Source organism: Sapajus apella, unplaced genomic scaffold (genome assembly GCF_009761245.1).
Source record: "Sapajus apella isolate SASKATOON/1434 unplaced genomic scaffold, GSC_monkey_1.0 scaffold122, whole genome shotgun sequence".
In the NCBI taxonomy this organism is placed as follows: Eukaryota; Metazoa; Chordata; class Mammalia; order Primates; family Cebidae; genus Sapajus; species Sapajus apella.
The window spans coordinates 110,888-127,135 of NW_022437062.1; the positions used below are offsets into that span (position 1 = coordinate 110,888).

General features: G+C 38.9%; 1 protein-coding gene across 4 annotated transcripts in view; it reads right to left on the reverse strand.

The window, feature by feature from the left end:
• The window catches only part of KNL1 (kinetochore scaffold 1), a 73,494-nt gene that overhangs the window by 35,825 nt on the left and 21,421 nt on the right, over positions 1-16,248 (reverse strand). For all 4 annotated transcript variants that reach the window (XR_004263729.1, XM_032261126.1, XM_032261127.1 and 1 more), the window contains exons 8-13: positions 15,693-15,730; positions 11,493-11,545; positions 5,606-10,078; positions 1,426-1,564; positions 950-1,017; positions 276-374 (exon numbers count right to left, since the gene is read on the reverse strand). Coding sequence is in view for 3 of the 4 variants with exons in the window: in XM_032261126.1 (XP_032117017.1) it covers positions 276-374; positions 950-1,017; positions 1,426-1,564; positions 5,606-10,078; positions 11,493-11,545; positions 15,693-15,730 (4,870 nt within the window). In the remaining variant the exon portion in view is untranslated. The remainder of the gene's footprint in view (positions 1-275; positions 375-949; positions 1,018-1,425; positions 1,565-5,605; positions 10,079-11,492; positions 11,546-15,692; positions 15,731-16,248) is intronic.

Here is a 16,248-nt window from a genome sequence, read left to right on the forward strand (position 1 = left end):
TACAATCAGGACACTGTATTAAAAAAATAGATGGTAAGGAATGAAGAAAAAATTAAAATTTTATCTTATCAAAATCCACGATTAAAAAAAATCCATGTAAAAATTTTTGGGTTTTGTTTATGCTAACCACAAATGTATCTACTATAAGAAAACTACAGGAAAATTTGCTTTCATTCTTTTTATGCTTTTAAATAAATGTTTGCTTTGATGCAGTTTAATAAAAAGTGCAATATATTTTAACTGAGATAACTAGTTTGCCAAGAAACAGCACTTACATTGCCTGGAAGATTGCTCTGTCGGGGTTTCTGTATCAAGATGTGGACCTGGAGAAGTATAAAGAACTCTCTTATTGTTATTCTCCCATCTTTGAGTTTCTGAGAAAAGAAAAAAAGTTTGCATGACCATTCAATATGATCTCACTTTGATATAACCAACTCATTTTTGTTTCTAAAAGCTTAAAGTACCTTGTATATATTTATGGGAATATTATCCAGATATCTGCAGGCTATAAATCAGCAGATTTTATCTAAGATTATTTCTTAAGGTTATTAAATAACAATAGACTTTTAAAAAATCCAAAAACCCAAAAAATACACCTTTTTTTCCTTTTTTTGGGGGGGGACAAGGTCTTGCTCTATCGCCCAGCCTGGGATGCAGTTGTGTGATCATGGCTCACTGCAGCCTTGAACTCTTGGGCTCAGGTGATTCTCTGGCCGGGATTACAGGCATGCACTACCATGCCCAGCCAAAACAAATACCTTTTAATCATGACTTCTACTCCATTTAATTAATTGCTATGTTGGATCTTTAACAAAGTAGTCTTCTGTAGATTTAAAATATTTCATAATTAAAAGAAAACTCAAACCAAGAAAATTACTTGTATTAGAAATGAAACATTTAAACTTCTTTTCTTTGTAAATAAATAAAAATAATAATAATTTTAACATACCTCCCTCAAGCTCTCTTCACAAATAGTATCTCTGAGAAACTGTGATTCCATTTGACTACTGCGGTAAGCTAAAAGTAAAGGAAATTCTGGTGAGGAACAAGTCAAAACTAAACTTTGAACTTAATTGTAGTTATCATTCAGATCATTTATAATCCTGAAGCCACCCACTGTGATCTTTGTGATCTTTCTGGGAAGGAAGTCATGTAGCAGGGCAAAGTACACATAGTTTTAAAATCCAATGTTTATCCACTAATTATAAGCCCATGAAGGAAATCACTCTATTTCTTCGTAGTATGTCACTTCTCAATGCATTAAAATAACTAAGAATTAAAAATAAACCAAATATTTTACTAATCAACTTTTTATAACCCCAAAATGGCATATACAACATTAAAATATTTCCTGAACTAAGATATATTTATTATTAGTCAAGTAAGCAGATGGCTGGTATTATTTAGCCTTCATGAAGATCTTACTGCTAAAGTCCAGGGAGGTCCCATCAGCCTTGATCGAATCCAGAGAGCTGCTGCAACTAGATGGGGTCCTGCTCAGGCTTTTTATCAATACACTGTTAGCATTTTTATCTATATGCTCTTCAGTATGGTGATCAAAAATCTGAAATTGTCAATTAAGGAATATCATCAGAATAAAGTATACACTGTATACTTATGATGAACACTAACAGAAATACTACTTCTAACATACAATTTATCTATAATTCATGTGAAATAATCTCAGTAAAGAATTGGAATAAGTAACAAGCATCTTAGGCCTTTAGACTTTAAAAGTAATTTTTTTTTTTTTTTTTTTTTTTTGAGACGGAGTTTCGCTCTTGTTACCCAGGCTGGAGTGCAATGGCGCGATCTCGGCTCACCGCAACCTCCGCCTCCTGGGTTCAGGCAATTCTCCTGCCTCAGCCTCCTGAGTAGCTGGGATTACAGGCACGCACCACCATGCCCAGCTAATTTTTTGTAGCTTTAGTAGAGACAGGGTTTCACCATGTTGACCAGGATGGTCTCGATCTCTTGACCTTGTGATCCACCTGCCTCGGCCTCCCAAAGTGCTGGGATTACAGGCTTGAGCCACCGCGCCCAGCTTAAAAGTAATTTTATTAAAAATAGACAAAAATAACTTTATGGATTATACTGTGTATACAAATTATTTCTCATTATGTATCTAAGTTATAATCAGATCCTGTAAGCTACCAAATGTTGACATATCCAGTTATTCAGCTACTAGCCACCAATAGCATGTCTACCATACTGCAGAAAATCAGACTTGAATATCACCTGCATGTGGTGGCCCTGGCTAGAATCCAGACAATAAACTTATTTCCCGGTTCTTCTACTTTCCAACCCAGCTGACCAAGACTTCTTTGGCTGAGTAAGTTATGTGGTCCTGCTTTTATCATTTTAACCATTTGACTTCGCAGCTTTAAATGCCATCTTCATCTACCTTCTTACATGTTTTTTGGAAAAATATATTCTTTTATCTAAATGCTATTATGGGGGCTGGGTGCAGTGGCTCAGGCCTGTAATCCCAGCATTTTGGGAGGCTGAGGAGGGCAGATCTCTTGAGGTCAGGAGTTTAAGGCCAGCCTGGCCAACATTGTGAACTCTGTCTCTAATAAACATACAAAAGCCAGGTGTTGTGGCACATGCCTGTAATCCCAGCTATTCAGGAGGCTAAGGCAGGAGAACTTGTTGTACACGGGAGGCAGAGGTTACAGTGAGCTGATATCGCGCCACTGCACTCCTGGGCAACAGAGCAAGACTTGATCTCAAAACAAACAAAACAAATAAACAAATAAATAAAAGCCATTATGGGCTGCTTGTGGTGGCTCATGCCTGTAATCGCAGAACTCTGGGAGGCCCAGGTGGGTGGGTCACTTGAGGCAAGGAGTTTGAGACCAGCCTGGCGAACGTGGTGAAACCTCGTCTCTACTAAAAATACAAAAATTAGCAGGGCGTGTTGGCATGCACCCATCCTCCCAGATAATCGGGAGGCTGAGATATGAGAGTCACTTGAACCAGGGAGACGGAGGTTGCAGTGAGCCAAGATCATCACTCTACTGCACTCAAGCCTGGATGACAAAGCGAGACTCTGTCTCAAAAACAAATAGCCAGGTGTGGTGGCTCACGCCTGTAATCCCAGCACTTTGGGAGGCTGAGGTGGATCATGAGGCCAGGAGATCGAGACCATGATGGCTAACCCAGTGAAACCTTGTCTCTACTAAAAATAGAAAAAAATAGCCAGGTGTGGTGGCACACACCTGTAGTCCTGCTACTCAGAAGCATGAAGCAGGAAAATTGCTTGGCTCTAGGACGCAGAGGTTACAGTGAGCCGAGATCACACCATTGTGCTCCAGCCTGGGCGACAGAGTGAGACTCTGTCTCTAAATAAATAAATAATTATGTTAGCTCCATGAGAGCAGATTTTTGTAAGTGTTCCTAGCACATAGAACAGTGCCTAAGACATAGCAGATACTCGGCTGGGCGTGGTGGCTCACACCCGTAATCCCAGCACTTTGGGAGGATGAGGTGGGTGGATCATGAGGTCAGGAGATCAAGACCATCCTGGCCAATATGATGAAACCCCGTATCTACTAAAAATACAACAATTAGCTGGGCAAGGCAGCATGCGCCGGTAGTCCCAGCTACTCAGGATGCTGAAGCAAAAAAATTGCTTCAACCGGGAGGCAGAGGCTGCAGTGAGCCAAGACTGCACCACAGCACTCCAGCCTGGGTAACAGAGATTCTGTCTCAAAAACAAAAACAGACACAAAAAAAAGACATAGCAGATACTCTATATATTTACTGAAAATAGAATGCAGGCCAGGCACAGTGGCTCACTGCTATATTCCTGGAACTTTGGGTGGCTGAGGTGGGCGGACCACTTGAGGTTAGGAGTTCAAAACCAGCCTGGCCAACATGGTGAAACCAAGTCTCTACTAAAAATACAAAAAATAGCAAGGCATGGGCCCACCACCATGCCCGGCTACTTTTTGTATTTTTAGTAGAGACTTCATCCTAGCTACTCGGGATGTATTTTTGTATTTTTAGTAGAGCTGTTATCCCAGCTACTCGGGAGGCTAAGGCAAGAGAATCCCTTGAACCCAGGAGGCGGAAGATCCAGTAAGCTGAGATCACACCATTGCACTCCAGCCTGGGAAAGAGCAAAACTCCATCTCAAAAAAGAAAATAGAATGCAAATTTCAATAAAAGCTATTGTTAAATTTTATATTACTACTTTCTCATAACTTTATCACTAACCACGGCCTCATGACATTATCTCATAGAGCCACTCAAATTGCCTTCTATGCTTACTTATGTATTGAACAGAGTTGAGGCCTTGTTTTCTATGAACCTCTGATACTTCCTAATCTTTTTTTTTTTTTGAGTCGGAGTTTCGCTCTTGTTACCCAGGCTGGAGTGCAATGGCACAATCTCGGCTCACCGCAACCTCCGCCTCCCGGGTGCAGGCAATTCTCCTGCCTCAGCCTCCTGAGTAGCTGGGATTACAGGCACGCGCCACCATGCCCAGCTAATTTTTTGTATTTTTAGTAGAGACGGGGTTTCACCATGTTGACCAGGATGGTCTCGATCTCTTGACCTCGTGATCCACCCATCTCGGCCTCCCCAAAGTGCTAGGATTACAGGCGTGAGCCACCGCGCCCGGCCTGATACTTCCTAATCTTTATGTCTCCACCTATAAAATTTGATCTAAGTGACAGATTTTTTTCTCCCCAAGTTATCGAAATAGTGCTTCTTGACTTAAAAAAATTTGTCTTCTTAAAAAAATAGTGCTTCTTTTCATACAAAATGACCTAGGCATTCTCCTGCCCACTAAAGAAATGGACTCCCTAAGGCTGGGCACAGTGGTTCATGCCTGTAATCCCAGCACTTTGGGAGGCTGAGGCAGGCAGATCACTTGAGGTCAGGAGTTCAAGACCAGCCTGGCCAACATGGGGAAACCCATCTGTACTAAACACACACACACACACTAGCCAGGTATGGTGGTGGGTGCCTGTAATCCTAGCTAATTAGGAGGCTGAAGCAGGAAAATCGCTTGAACCTGGGAGGCGGAGGCTGCAGTGAGCCACGATCATTTCAGTGTACTCCAGCCTGGGCAACAGAGAGAGACTCCATCTCAAAAATAAAATAAAATAAAATAAAAAGAAATGGACTCTCAATCTTAACTTCTACATATCCTCGTCAGCCAAGAAAATTCAGTCAAGCTTTATTTCATGCAGTTTACAAAACAGAAAGGCTTTTTACTCCCCAAATATAACACTGAAGATGACTTTTCACACTATATATACCCTCCCTAGAGTCTTATATAAACCCAAATTGACAAAACACTAGAGGTCACAATATTTGCCTTTTAAAATCATACAATTTTAACACTACTTCTTGTACAATTTTTAATTTTTTTTGTGACTATTTGTCACTTTAAGTTGCTTTGAAGTCTAGCTGTTAGGCAATTAATTCCTGAAGGTTCTACAAAAGAATATTTCTCCAGCCCTGTAAGTGGAAACAATCATTTTCTGCCTCCCAAGACTAAGATTAAAATTTGAGAATACCCACAATTAAAAAAAAAAACAAAAACTAAAAACCCCAAACTCAAGAACATTCCTTGATTAAAGACAGAGCTCACCTCCTGATCTTGTGCAGTATCACTAAACTTAATCTCATTTTTTCTGATTTTTTTCTCCTTCTGTGTATCTTCTTCTTCTTCTTGTACCCAGGTTCTTTTTTGGCTATTGAAAGTTTTCTCCATTTTATTTTCATATGGTGAAATCTCTTTTTGGTATGTCTCAGTCAAAGCCTTTTCCTCAGTTTCTATGTTAATAGAGTCTGAGGAATTGATCTCATCAGGATATATAGGAAGATTTTCCTCATTTATATATTGAGAAGGACTTAGGTTCAGTTTAGCTGCAACAGATCCAATGCCTGAATCTTTGCTAGAGACTGGCTGAGTTTCTAAGTGATTTAAATCAGTTGTGTATGCTGGAATCTGTTCCAGGTCATCAATACCAGTGACACTGCAATTTCTCTTGTTTGGCAATCTAGGCAAAAAGATTCCCAAAGAACATCTCCTCACTTTATCTTTAACAACTGTCTTTAATGGTAGAGAGGTGGTTTCAGCTCCATTACTAGTCTTTTTATTTTCTTCATCTCTACTATCTTTAGCATTGCTGAAGATTATGTTAATATTAAACATTTCTGAAGCTTGTACTACACTCAAACCATTGTGTGCCTTATTTCCCAATTCAAGTAATTGCTCTGGAGGAGGCGGTACCTGAACAGTTTGAAAAGCTTTAGTTTTTCCATTCAGATCATTCAGATTTGGTTTGACTCTATGAAAACAGTGAATATTACATGTCATTGCAGGATCTGGTGCTTTTCCAGCATTCACATGAGTTTGAATGACTTGCTTAGCCAAGTCTGAGTTACTGTGGAAATCAAGAGCTGTATTACAGTTAGTTGTTTGAGTATTTTCCTTCAGTTTTTTTTTATAGGCTTCAGCAAACCACTTCTCATTATTGAGCATTTTAGGCTTGTTTTCACATATTGGTGCAAGATCATTCTGCACTGGGCAATTATTGGCTTTTTCCTTATCTTTATCACATAAGGGCATGGCACTACCCTCCAAATTATCAGTATAGTTAATAACATTTGGAGAACAGGAATTATTATCACTGGATCCACAAATAGCAGTTGCATGACTGCTTGTAAAATCTACATTTCTTCTATCTCTATTATTTAACTGACAGCTTTCAATTTGGGCTTTTTCCAATGTATAGGCCTGGTCTACAATTTTGTTTTCTACACCCAGTGCTTGTTTTTCAGCGATTTCTTGAACATAGCTATTATCCTTAGGAAAGGAAACACCCAAGTTTTTTCCTTTTGCTATTCCAAAATTAGGGTTCTCTTCAAGTATTTTCTCTGTGGCTTGACATTCAATAAAAGCAGTATGGGATGTGGTGACATCCAGATCACTGTGATTATCTGTGAATATTACAGTTTTGTCCATGGGCCTAATAGCTATTTCATTTGGCAAGACAGTTTTACATTCTAAGGTAGTTGTGTGACTTCTAGTGATCTCCATGTCATCCTGCCCACATGAATACAAAATAGTTTTAGAAGCCCCCGCCAAAGGCACCAAATGGAAGTCCTCTTTATCCTCCAGGGCACTTTTGTTATCTATTTCCACCATACAACTCTGGGTAATATCCATATCATTTTTATCATTCTCTGAAAATACAATGGTCTTGTCATTTTTTAGCTTAAGGCTTTTTCTTCTCTGACTTTTGGCTGACAGAGGTTCATTCAGAAATCCAGGATTTTGTACATCTTTGAAGTCTTCCCAAGTGGTTGATTTAGATACTTCCATGTTATCAGCAACCTCTATAGGACCTCTATTATTAGACCATTCCTCCAGAGGTGTTAGCTGGCTGTCACTTGCTACTAGACCGTCACTTTCACCATTTTCTGGCAAGAAAACACTCTCCTCAGTAGGAGTACATAACACTTTTGGTGCTCCTAGGCTTTTCCTTTGGGATAGTTCAAAGTTAGGTCTGTTTGGAAGCACAGTTCTTTCCTTTTCTTGGTAGTCAATGAAAACAGTATGGGACTTTGTCATTTCTAGTTCATCATGATTATCTACAAACGATACAGTTTTGTCCATAGGCCTAGAAGTTATTTCATCTGGTAAGACAGTTTCACATCCTAAGGCAGTTGTGTGACTTCTAGTGATTTCCATGTCATCCTGCCCACATGTATATAAAATAGTTTCAGAAGTTCCTGCCAATGGCACCAAATGACAATCATGTTTATCTAATAAAGGTCTATGGCTTATTTCCACTGTACAGCTCTTAGTGATATCCATATCATTCTTATCTTCTGAAAATACAATAGTCTTATCAATTTTTAGTCCGCCAACACTTTTCCTTCCCCAAATTTTAATATTTTGCTTTTCCTCAGGAAATTCAGGTTTCTGTACACTTTCATCCTTTAATACATCCATAATACTGTTAGATATAAGTATTCCACTTCTTTCTATGGGACTTTTACCACATTTTTCAACTTTTACAGCTGTCTGTCTGCTTGCTGTTGTTAGCTGGCTAATAGTGTGTTCTAAATTAGTTTTACCAAGTTTTTGTAGTTCAGAAGGACCAAATCCAATGACAACAGTGTGGTTCTTCGTTAGATCCATATTTTGCTCTTCCTCGGAACACATAATCATCTTGTCATGACAATAGTCAGGTATGGGATTACTTAAACTTTTCCTCAGTGGCTCAGGCAGTTTAGAATTCTGACCTAGTAGAGACTTCACTGTATGACTACTAATAGTAGTATTATGAATTTTCATAGAAGATTGTCCTGATGAAAAGAATTGCTTTCTAGTAGAAAACAAAGATTGTTCACATGAAACTGTATTTCTATTAGCTACTTGTTTTTCAAGAACTCCACCAGAGTACACTATATTATGGCTTATTGCCATGTCCTGATTACAATCAGCTGACTGAGGAAAATCTTTATCAAGGTATGACAAAATATTCAAAATCTGCTCTTTGTCTTTGTTGCCGGCATCAGTTAGGCTGTTTTTAGATATTATGTCTGGTTGTTGAAATGGTTCGGTATGACTTTTGGTCATTTTTTGACATTTATGTGAACAGCTTTTGCTGTGAGAGTGAGATTCACTGGTATTCTCTGGTGCTGGACTGTAACTTGCAAGAGGAACCTGACTTCCTAAGTTACTTGTGTGACTTTCGGTCAAATCCATATCTTCAACTGCTAAAAGTTCAGTCTTTCTATCAGTCAATGAAATTGGTAAAATATTTGACAAGCTCTGCTGTATTCTTTCCTTAGATACAAGAGGAACTGAGTTACAATTTACATTTGTTTTCCCATCTTCTGATGTGGTCATGTGATTTTGGAGCATCATTTCTTTTTCAGGTGGTAGTGCAGCTGCTTTCTGAACATTTGATTGATCTTGTTTAAAAATCTGATTATCTATTGCAACCGTGTGACTCTTGGTGATATCCATGTTCTCCTCTCCAGAATAAATAGTTTTCTCTGTGAGACAAGACATAGCATCTGGATTGCAATATATTTTAGAATAATTACTGTCATGCTTTAGCAAATTTTTCTCTTCTCTCATACTTGAGAGACACTTGGTCATTTCCATGGTATCATTACGACTGGAATAGAAAACTTTCTTACAACCTTGAATAGCTGAATTAGAACACATAGATTCTGGGGTCATGGCTAATATTCTGGCATCTTGATTACAAGTATGTGAGACTATATGAGTTTCCGCTCCCATAGTATGACCTTTGGTAATATGTATTTTGTCTGCAGGGTTTATGGAAGGGTCTTGAAAAGCAGCATTTTGTTTACTCTTAAAAATTGTTTTCTTTCCTGAAGCTTTAGTCCCGTAACCTGTTGTTACATCCATTATGGCATTCTGAGTTTGATTTTCTATTTTAGAAAAATTATCTGTTGCGGGTAAAATCTGTATAGTGTGGTTCAATGTCAAGTCCATAACATCACTGCCATAGATTGTATAATCATTACCTTTAGATTCCTGTGAGTTGGTCTCCCTGGATGTGGGAATCAATGTCTGAATATTCGCTGTATGACACTGAGTGAAATTCATCCCATCATCTTTTTCTCTAAAGATCCTAGTAATATTACTGTTATTCTCATCTTCATTAAGAGATACACGCATTTGACGTGTAGAAGAGGCGCTATGTGATTCATCAGAATAAACAGGTATCTCAAAATTTTCTTTATCAGGCCCATTAGGAAAAGCATTATATTTTCCTGTTTTCAATCTTTTTATGAAGTCATTGAAATTTATTTTCTTTTCTGAAGAAGTGTTTCGATCCATGGAAAAATTTAATTCTTTTTTCATTCTTGAGTCCTCAGTGTGAAGCTTTAAATTAGCTAGAAATGATGTGGTATCTATCTTCGTGAGCTTTTCACTTTTGGGATTATCTAAAAGGCCTTTGGTAATCATTACAGTGTGACTTGATGTCAGATCCATCTGGTTTTCATCTGAAAAGATGACTGTCTGGTCATCTGCATGTTTCCTTTCATGGTTATGTTCTATAACTGAAAACTATAATGAAAACAAAATGTAAGAGATCAGAACAAACGCAAACTTTTAAAAAGGTATTTTGTAACATACATTAGATAAAAAATCCTCAGTGATGGTTTCATAACACATTGGTTTGTTTCAATCAATAATGTAATATGTTGCCTAAAATTTGCCATTTAAAATTATTCTAGGCTGGGCACAGTGGCTCAAGCCTATAATCCAAGCACTTTGGGAGGCCAAGGCAGGATTGCCTGAAGCCAGGAATAAAAAAGTAAGATCCTGTCTCCCAGTCTCTACAAAAAAAATTTAAATATTAGCCACAGTGGTGTATGCCTGTAGTCCCAGCTATTAGAAAGGCTGAGGTGGGAGGACTGCTTGAGTCTAGGAGTTTGAGCTGTAGTGAGCTAGGATCACACCACTGCACTCCAACCTTGGCAAAAGAGTAAGACCCAGTCTCTTAGGAAAACAAAAGAAAAATTCTAAAATCTGTGCATCTGTGAGTAATTTACTTTTTAGTGTTTGGGGACAAATTTAAAATTAAGGTTAATTACATACCCACTAGAATGACTAAAAAATGAAAAATACAGCACCAAATGTAAACATAATGAAAATTCTAATTACTTTATTGAATAGAAGGTCATTCTTATCCTAAATTTTAAAAGACTAGGAAAGGCATTAAGTGCATGGTGGCTAATCTATATTACATTCTAGACTGGGTATGGTGGCTCACACTTGTAATCCCTGCACTTTGGGAAGCTTAGGCAAAAGGACCCCTTGGGCCCAGGAGTTCAAGACCAGCCTGGGCAACATAGTGAGACCTTGTCTCTATAAAAAATGAACAAAAATTAGCTAGGCATGGTGGCATATGCCTGTAGTCCCGGCTACTCAGGAGGCAGAGGTGGGAGGACTGCTTAAGCTCAGAAGGTTGAGGCTGCAGTGAGCCAAGATTGTGCCACTGCACTCCAGCCTGGGCAACAGTGTAAGACTCTGTCTCAAAAAAAAAAAAAAAAAAAAAGATCCTTCCTGTAGGAGATAGCTTAAATATATATATATACACACACACACACACACACACACACACACATGCATATTACATTCTATGCTACAACAGTTGTTTTTTTTTTGGCAAGGACACAGATTAACTCCTTGCTACTGAAAACACTGCCTAAGGACTTGTGTACTGGTATCACTCAGGAAACAGAAATAAAGACTCATATGCTCTTTAAACTTTGAGATGTATACTGTATCTCCCATTATTTAAACTGGCAGTGATTTAACTATCCTTAAGTTAACTGGAAAGGTAGGAAGCCTTTCCAGTTTAGGCTGATTCATTTTATTAAGGCATCCTTAAATTATGCCATTATCATTGAATTATGTTTTCTGTTTTAACAATCAGAAAACATTAAAATACGAAGGCATTTGCATGAACTTATACCTCCTTCTGTTGCATCTGGGTATGAATGGGAGCAGAAAGCAATGTGTTCATCCCTATTTAGAAAAAAGAAAAAACTGTAGTCAGAAAATATATTACTGAGCCTCATTTTACCTTTCTTAGGTTCTTCATCAGTTACAAGTATTTAAAAGAATTTACCAGTAACTAAGCCCTTAAGAATGTATGTATTAATTTAATTTTTAAAAATTGATATATAATAGTTGTACATATTTTAGTGTTACATGTGATACTCTGATACCTGTATACAATGTGTAATGATCAAATCAGGGTAATTGGAATATTCACCACCCCAAACATTTATCTTTTCTGTTGGGAACATTTTAAATTTCATGACTTTTAATTATCCTATGTTAGTGACAGAGAGATCAGTAATTATTATATATCCTCTGTGTGGTTGAAATCTTTTTATAATGTGGCAGTGACTTTAAAGGTGGAAAGTTTGGACTACTACTTATTATTATTTTTTATTTCTCTATTTTTATTTCCTGGATAGTAGAAGTCCCATGGAGAAGAACACCAAGTGATGAGACTGAAAGGTTAGGGGAGGATTCTAAAGGGTCTTTTATTCTGTGTTAAGGAGTCTAGATGTTCCCATGATAAGACACATGCGCTTTACAAAATTAATCCCCTTATAAAATATAATGCATTTTAGAAAAATAGCAAAAAGTAATAAAGAGAAGAAAGTAGATTCAAGAGAAAATAAACCAATTGGAAAGTTACTATAATAGTTCAGATTAACAAATGAGTTCATGTTAGGGCAACAGAGAAACTAAAAAGGGAGTAAAGGATTAGACTCAAGATTTACTTTAGAACTACAAATTAGACTTTATAGATAAAGAAGGGATTGAAAAGGATATATTGAAACAGGAAATACATTTTAAAATACTTAAGTTTAACGTTGAAAGGTAAATCTTTAGAACATATTAAATAATTTATGGCAATCTTGAGTACATATAATGAAATAATTATAAGCTTTTTTTTACTAAAAGCCTTTTTTAGGCCAGGCACAGCAACTCACACCTGTAATCCCAGCACTTTGGGGGCTGAGGCGGGCAGATCATGAGGTAAAGAGAGCAAGACCATCCTGGCCAACATGATAAATCCTCATCTCTACTTTTTTTTTTTTTTTTTTTTTGAGACGGAGTTTTGCTCTTGTTGCCCAGGCTGGAGTGCAATGGCGCGATCTTGGCTCACCACAACCTCCGCCTCCCGGGTTCAGGCAATTCTCCTGCCTCAGCCTCCTGAGTAGCTGGGACTACAGGCACGCACCACCATGCCCAGCTAATTTTTTGTAGTTTAAGTAGAGACGGGGTTTCACCATGTTGACCAGGATGGTCTTGATCTCTTGACCTCGTGATCCACCCGCCTCGGCCTCCCAAAGTGCTGGGATTACAGGCTTGAGCCACCGCGCCCGGCCCCTCATCTCTACTAAAAACAAAAAAATCAGCTGGGCGTGGTGGCAGCGCCTGCAGTCCCAGCTACTCAGGGAGGCTGAGGCAGGAGAAATGCTTGAACCTGGGAGTCCGAGGCTGCAGTGAGCCAAGATCGTGCCACTGTACTCCAGCCTGGCGACAGAGTGAGACTCCATCTCAAAAAAATAAAAGCCTTATCTATATGTCAGGCTTCCACTCATTTATTCAACAAATATTGATTCAGAACCTATTACATGGGGTTAAAAAAAAAAAAAAAAAAAAAAAAAAACAACCCTCAATTGTCTACTAAGGTACAAAGAAAAACAAGATGAAATTTCTGGACTCCCAGAGATGGTGGTTCAGCTATTCTAAACACACTGCCTATGGGGTAGCCCTGCTCCTCAAGGAGCAGTACTCCCCTACCCCCCCAAAAAAGTTTTAGTTTCTTTAGTAAGAGAGCCAGAAATACTCAAAATATAATGTGATAAATTCTAAAATATACTGAGAAATAAAGAGGTGTTATGGGAGCACAGAACATGTGACTAACTCCTTAGTTCTGTCATTTAAGCCAGTGCTACTTGAAGTATGGTGCCAGACTGTGAACTAACTGCTTATTACCAATACATAATGAGATAAGGAACTTGAGGCAAACATATATCATAAAATAATAATTGCTAGAAAACAAGTATAAGCTAAACAAAACAGTGGCTTAGTGCCACAGTTAATGCACATTATGGTGCAAGTTCCTTTTCTGTCATGGACTCAGCGGTTAGTTTGTGGACTGGCTACTTTGAATAGCATTGAAGTTAAACTAAGTGAAGTGAAATATGAAAAGCCTGACAGGCAAACGGGAGTAGAAAGATCACTTTAGATAGAGAAAACAGCATTTATAAATGCATATAGGGACCAGGTGTGGTGCCTCATGCCTGTAATCCCAGCACTTTGGAAGGTCAAGGAAGGTAGATCATCTGAGGTCTGGAGTTCGAGACCAGCCTGGCCAACATGGTGAAACCCCATCTCTACTAAAAATAGAAAAGTAGCTGGGTGTGGTGGCATGCACCTGTAATCACAGCTTCTTGGGAGGCTGAGGCAAGAGAATCACTTGAACCCAAGAGGCAGCGGTTGCAGTGAGCCAAGACTGCACACTGTATTCTAGCCTGGGTGACAGAGTGAGACTCTGTCTCAAAAAAATAAAATGAAATAAAATAAAAATAAAATGCATATAGACAGAAAGAGAGTTTATATGGTGAACTGCAAACAATTTAACATTGGCTAGAGCATAGGATACCTATAAAGGGCAGGAGACAAGTTGGGAAAAGACAGGCCAAACGATAAAGTACATTCTAACTCACTGCTAAGGAGTATGGGCTTTATTCTGTAGGCAAAAAGAGTCATCAAACCATTTTAAGCTGGAAGGTAATATAATCAAATTTAGAAATATGGAGAATAGATTGGGAAGGATAATACATGAAATACAATAGCCCAAGAAAAAATAATGAAGACTTGAATTAAAGCAGTAGCAGAAGGAATAGAGAACAGGTAATAGATTTTCAAGACATTTAGGAGACAAAATAGAAAGTAGGCCAAATGGATATGAGGTATAAAGAGTAGAAAATGATTTCTTGATTCCTGACTTAAGTGAATAACTGAATGAGCGCAAATCCAAGACAGAAAAAACAGGAGAAGCAGAGGTTTGAAAGAAAGAATAGGGAGTCGTCCAGGTTTGGTGGCTCATGCCTGTAATCCCAGCAGTCTGCGAGGCTGAGGCAGGTGGACTACCTGAGGTCAGGAGTTTGAGACCAGCCAGGCCAACATGGTGAAACCCCATCTCTAATAAAAATACAAAAAAATTAGCCAAGTGTGGTAGCAGGTGCCTGTAATCCCAGCTACTCAGGAGGCTGAAGCAGAAGAATCACTTGAACCTGGAAGGTGAAGGCTGTGGTGAGCTGAGATCGAGCCATTGTGCTCAGGCCTAGGCAACAAGAGTGAAATTTCGTCTCAAAAAAAAAAAAAAAGAAAAAAAAAAAAAAGACATAATAGTGAGTCTGTGAAATTTTAAACTGAAGACATTGTGTAAAGAACAAAGCTCTGTTTGCTTTTTTTTTTTTGGAGACAGAGTTTCGCTCTTGTTACCCAGGCTGGAGTGCAATGGCGCGATCTCGGCTCACCGCAACCTCCGCCTCCTGGGTTCAAGCAATTCTCCTGCCTCAGCCTCCTGAGTAGCTGGGACTACAGGCACGCGCCACCATGCCCAGCTAATTTTTTGTAGTTTTAGTAGAGACGGGGTTTCACCATGTTGACCGGGATGATCTCGATCTCTTGACCTCGTGATCCACCCGCCTCGGCCTCCCAAAGTGCTGGGATTACAGGCTTGAGCCACCGCGCCCGGCCATTTTTTTTTTATTTAAAGAAAAACAGAGAGCCACTTTGTCATCCAGGCTGGAGTACAGTGGCATGATCTCAGCTTACTATAATCTCCGCCTCCCAGGTTCAAGAGATTCCCCTGCCTCAGTCTCCCAAGTAGCTGGGAGTATAAGCGTGCACCACGGCCAGCTAATTTTTTGTATTTTAGTAGAGACAGGTTTCACCATGTTGGCCAGGATAGTCTCTATCTCCTGACCTCGTGATCTGCCCGCCCAGGGCCTCCCAAAGTGCTGGGATTACAGGCATGAGCCACTGTGCCCAATCTCTGTTTGCTTTATTTTCATGGTTCGTGGAACCTAGATAAAGAGACTATCTTACTATAGAACAGTAGTCTAGTCATACTCACCAGTAATTTCACAGTCGTTATCTTCTAATTTCTTATTCCTAGAAATTAAGAAGTATTTTTATAATCTATACCCCAAACAATTACCAAGAACCTTTAGTAACAGTTGAAAGAGTAGGGAAGGTAAAAGACTTTCATAGAATGACTAGCAAAAAATTATAAAGACATTTTTTTGAAAACGACTTAACTAATGCAGAAAATTATAAAGACATCTTTTTTAAAAAGACTCATCAACTGGGCATGGTGGCTCACACCTGTAATCCCAGCACTTTGGGAGGCCAAGGTGGGCAGATCATGAGGATGAGAAATCAAGACTGTCCTGGCTAACATGGTGAAACGCCCCTCTACTAAAACTACAAAAATTAGCCAGGTGTGGTGGTACATGCCTGTAATCCCACAATCCCAGCTACTCAGGAGGATGAGGCAGGAGAATCGCTTGAACCCAGGAGGTGGGGGTTGCAGTGAGCCGAGATTGTGCCACTACACTCCAGCCTGGGCAATAGAGCAAGACTCCATCTCAAAAAAAAAAAAAAAAAAAAAAAAAAAAATTAGCCAGGTG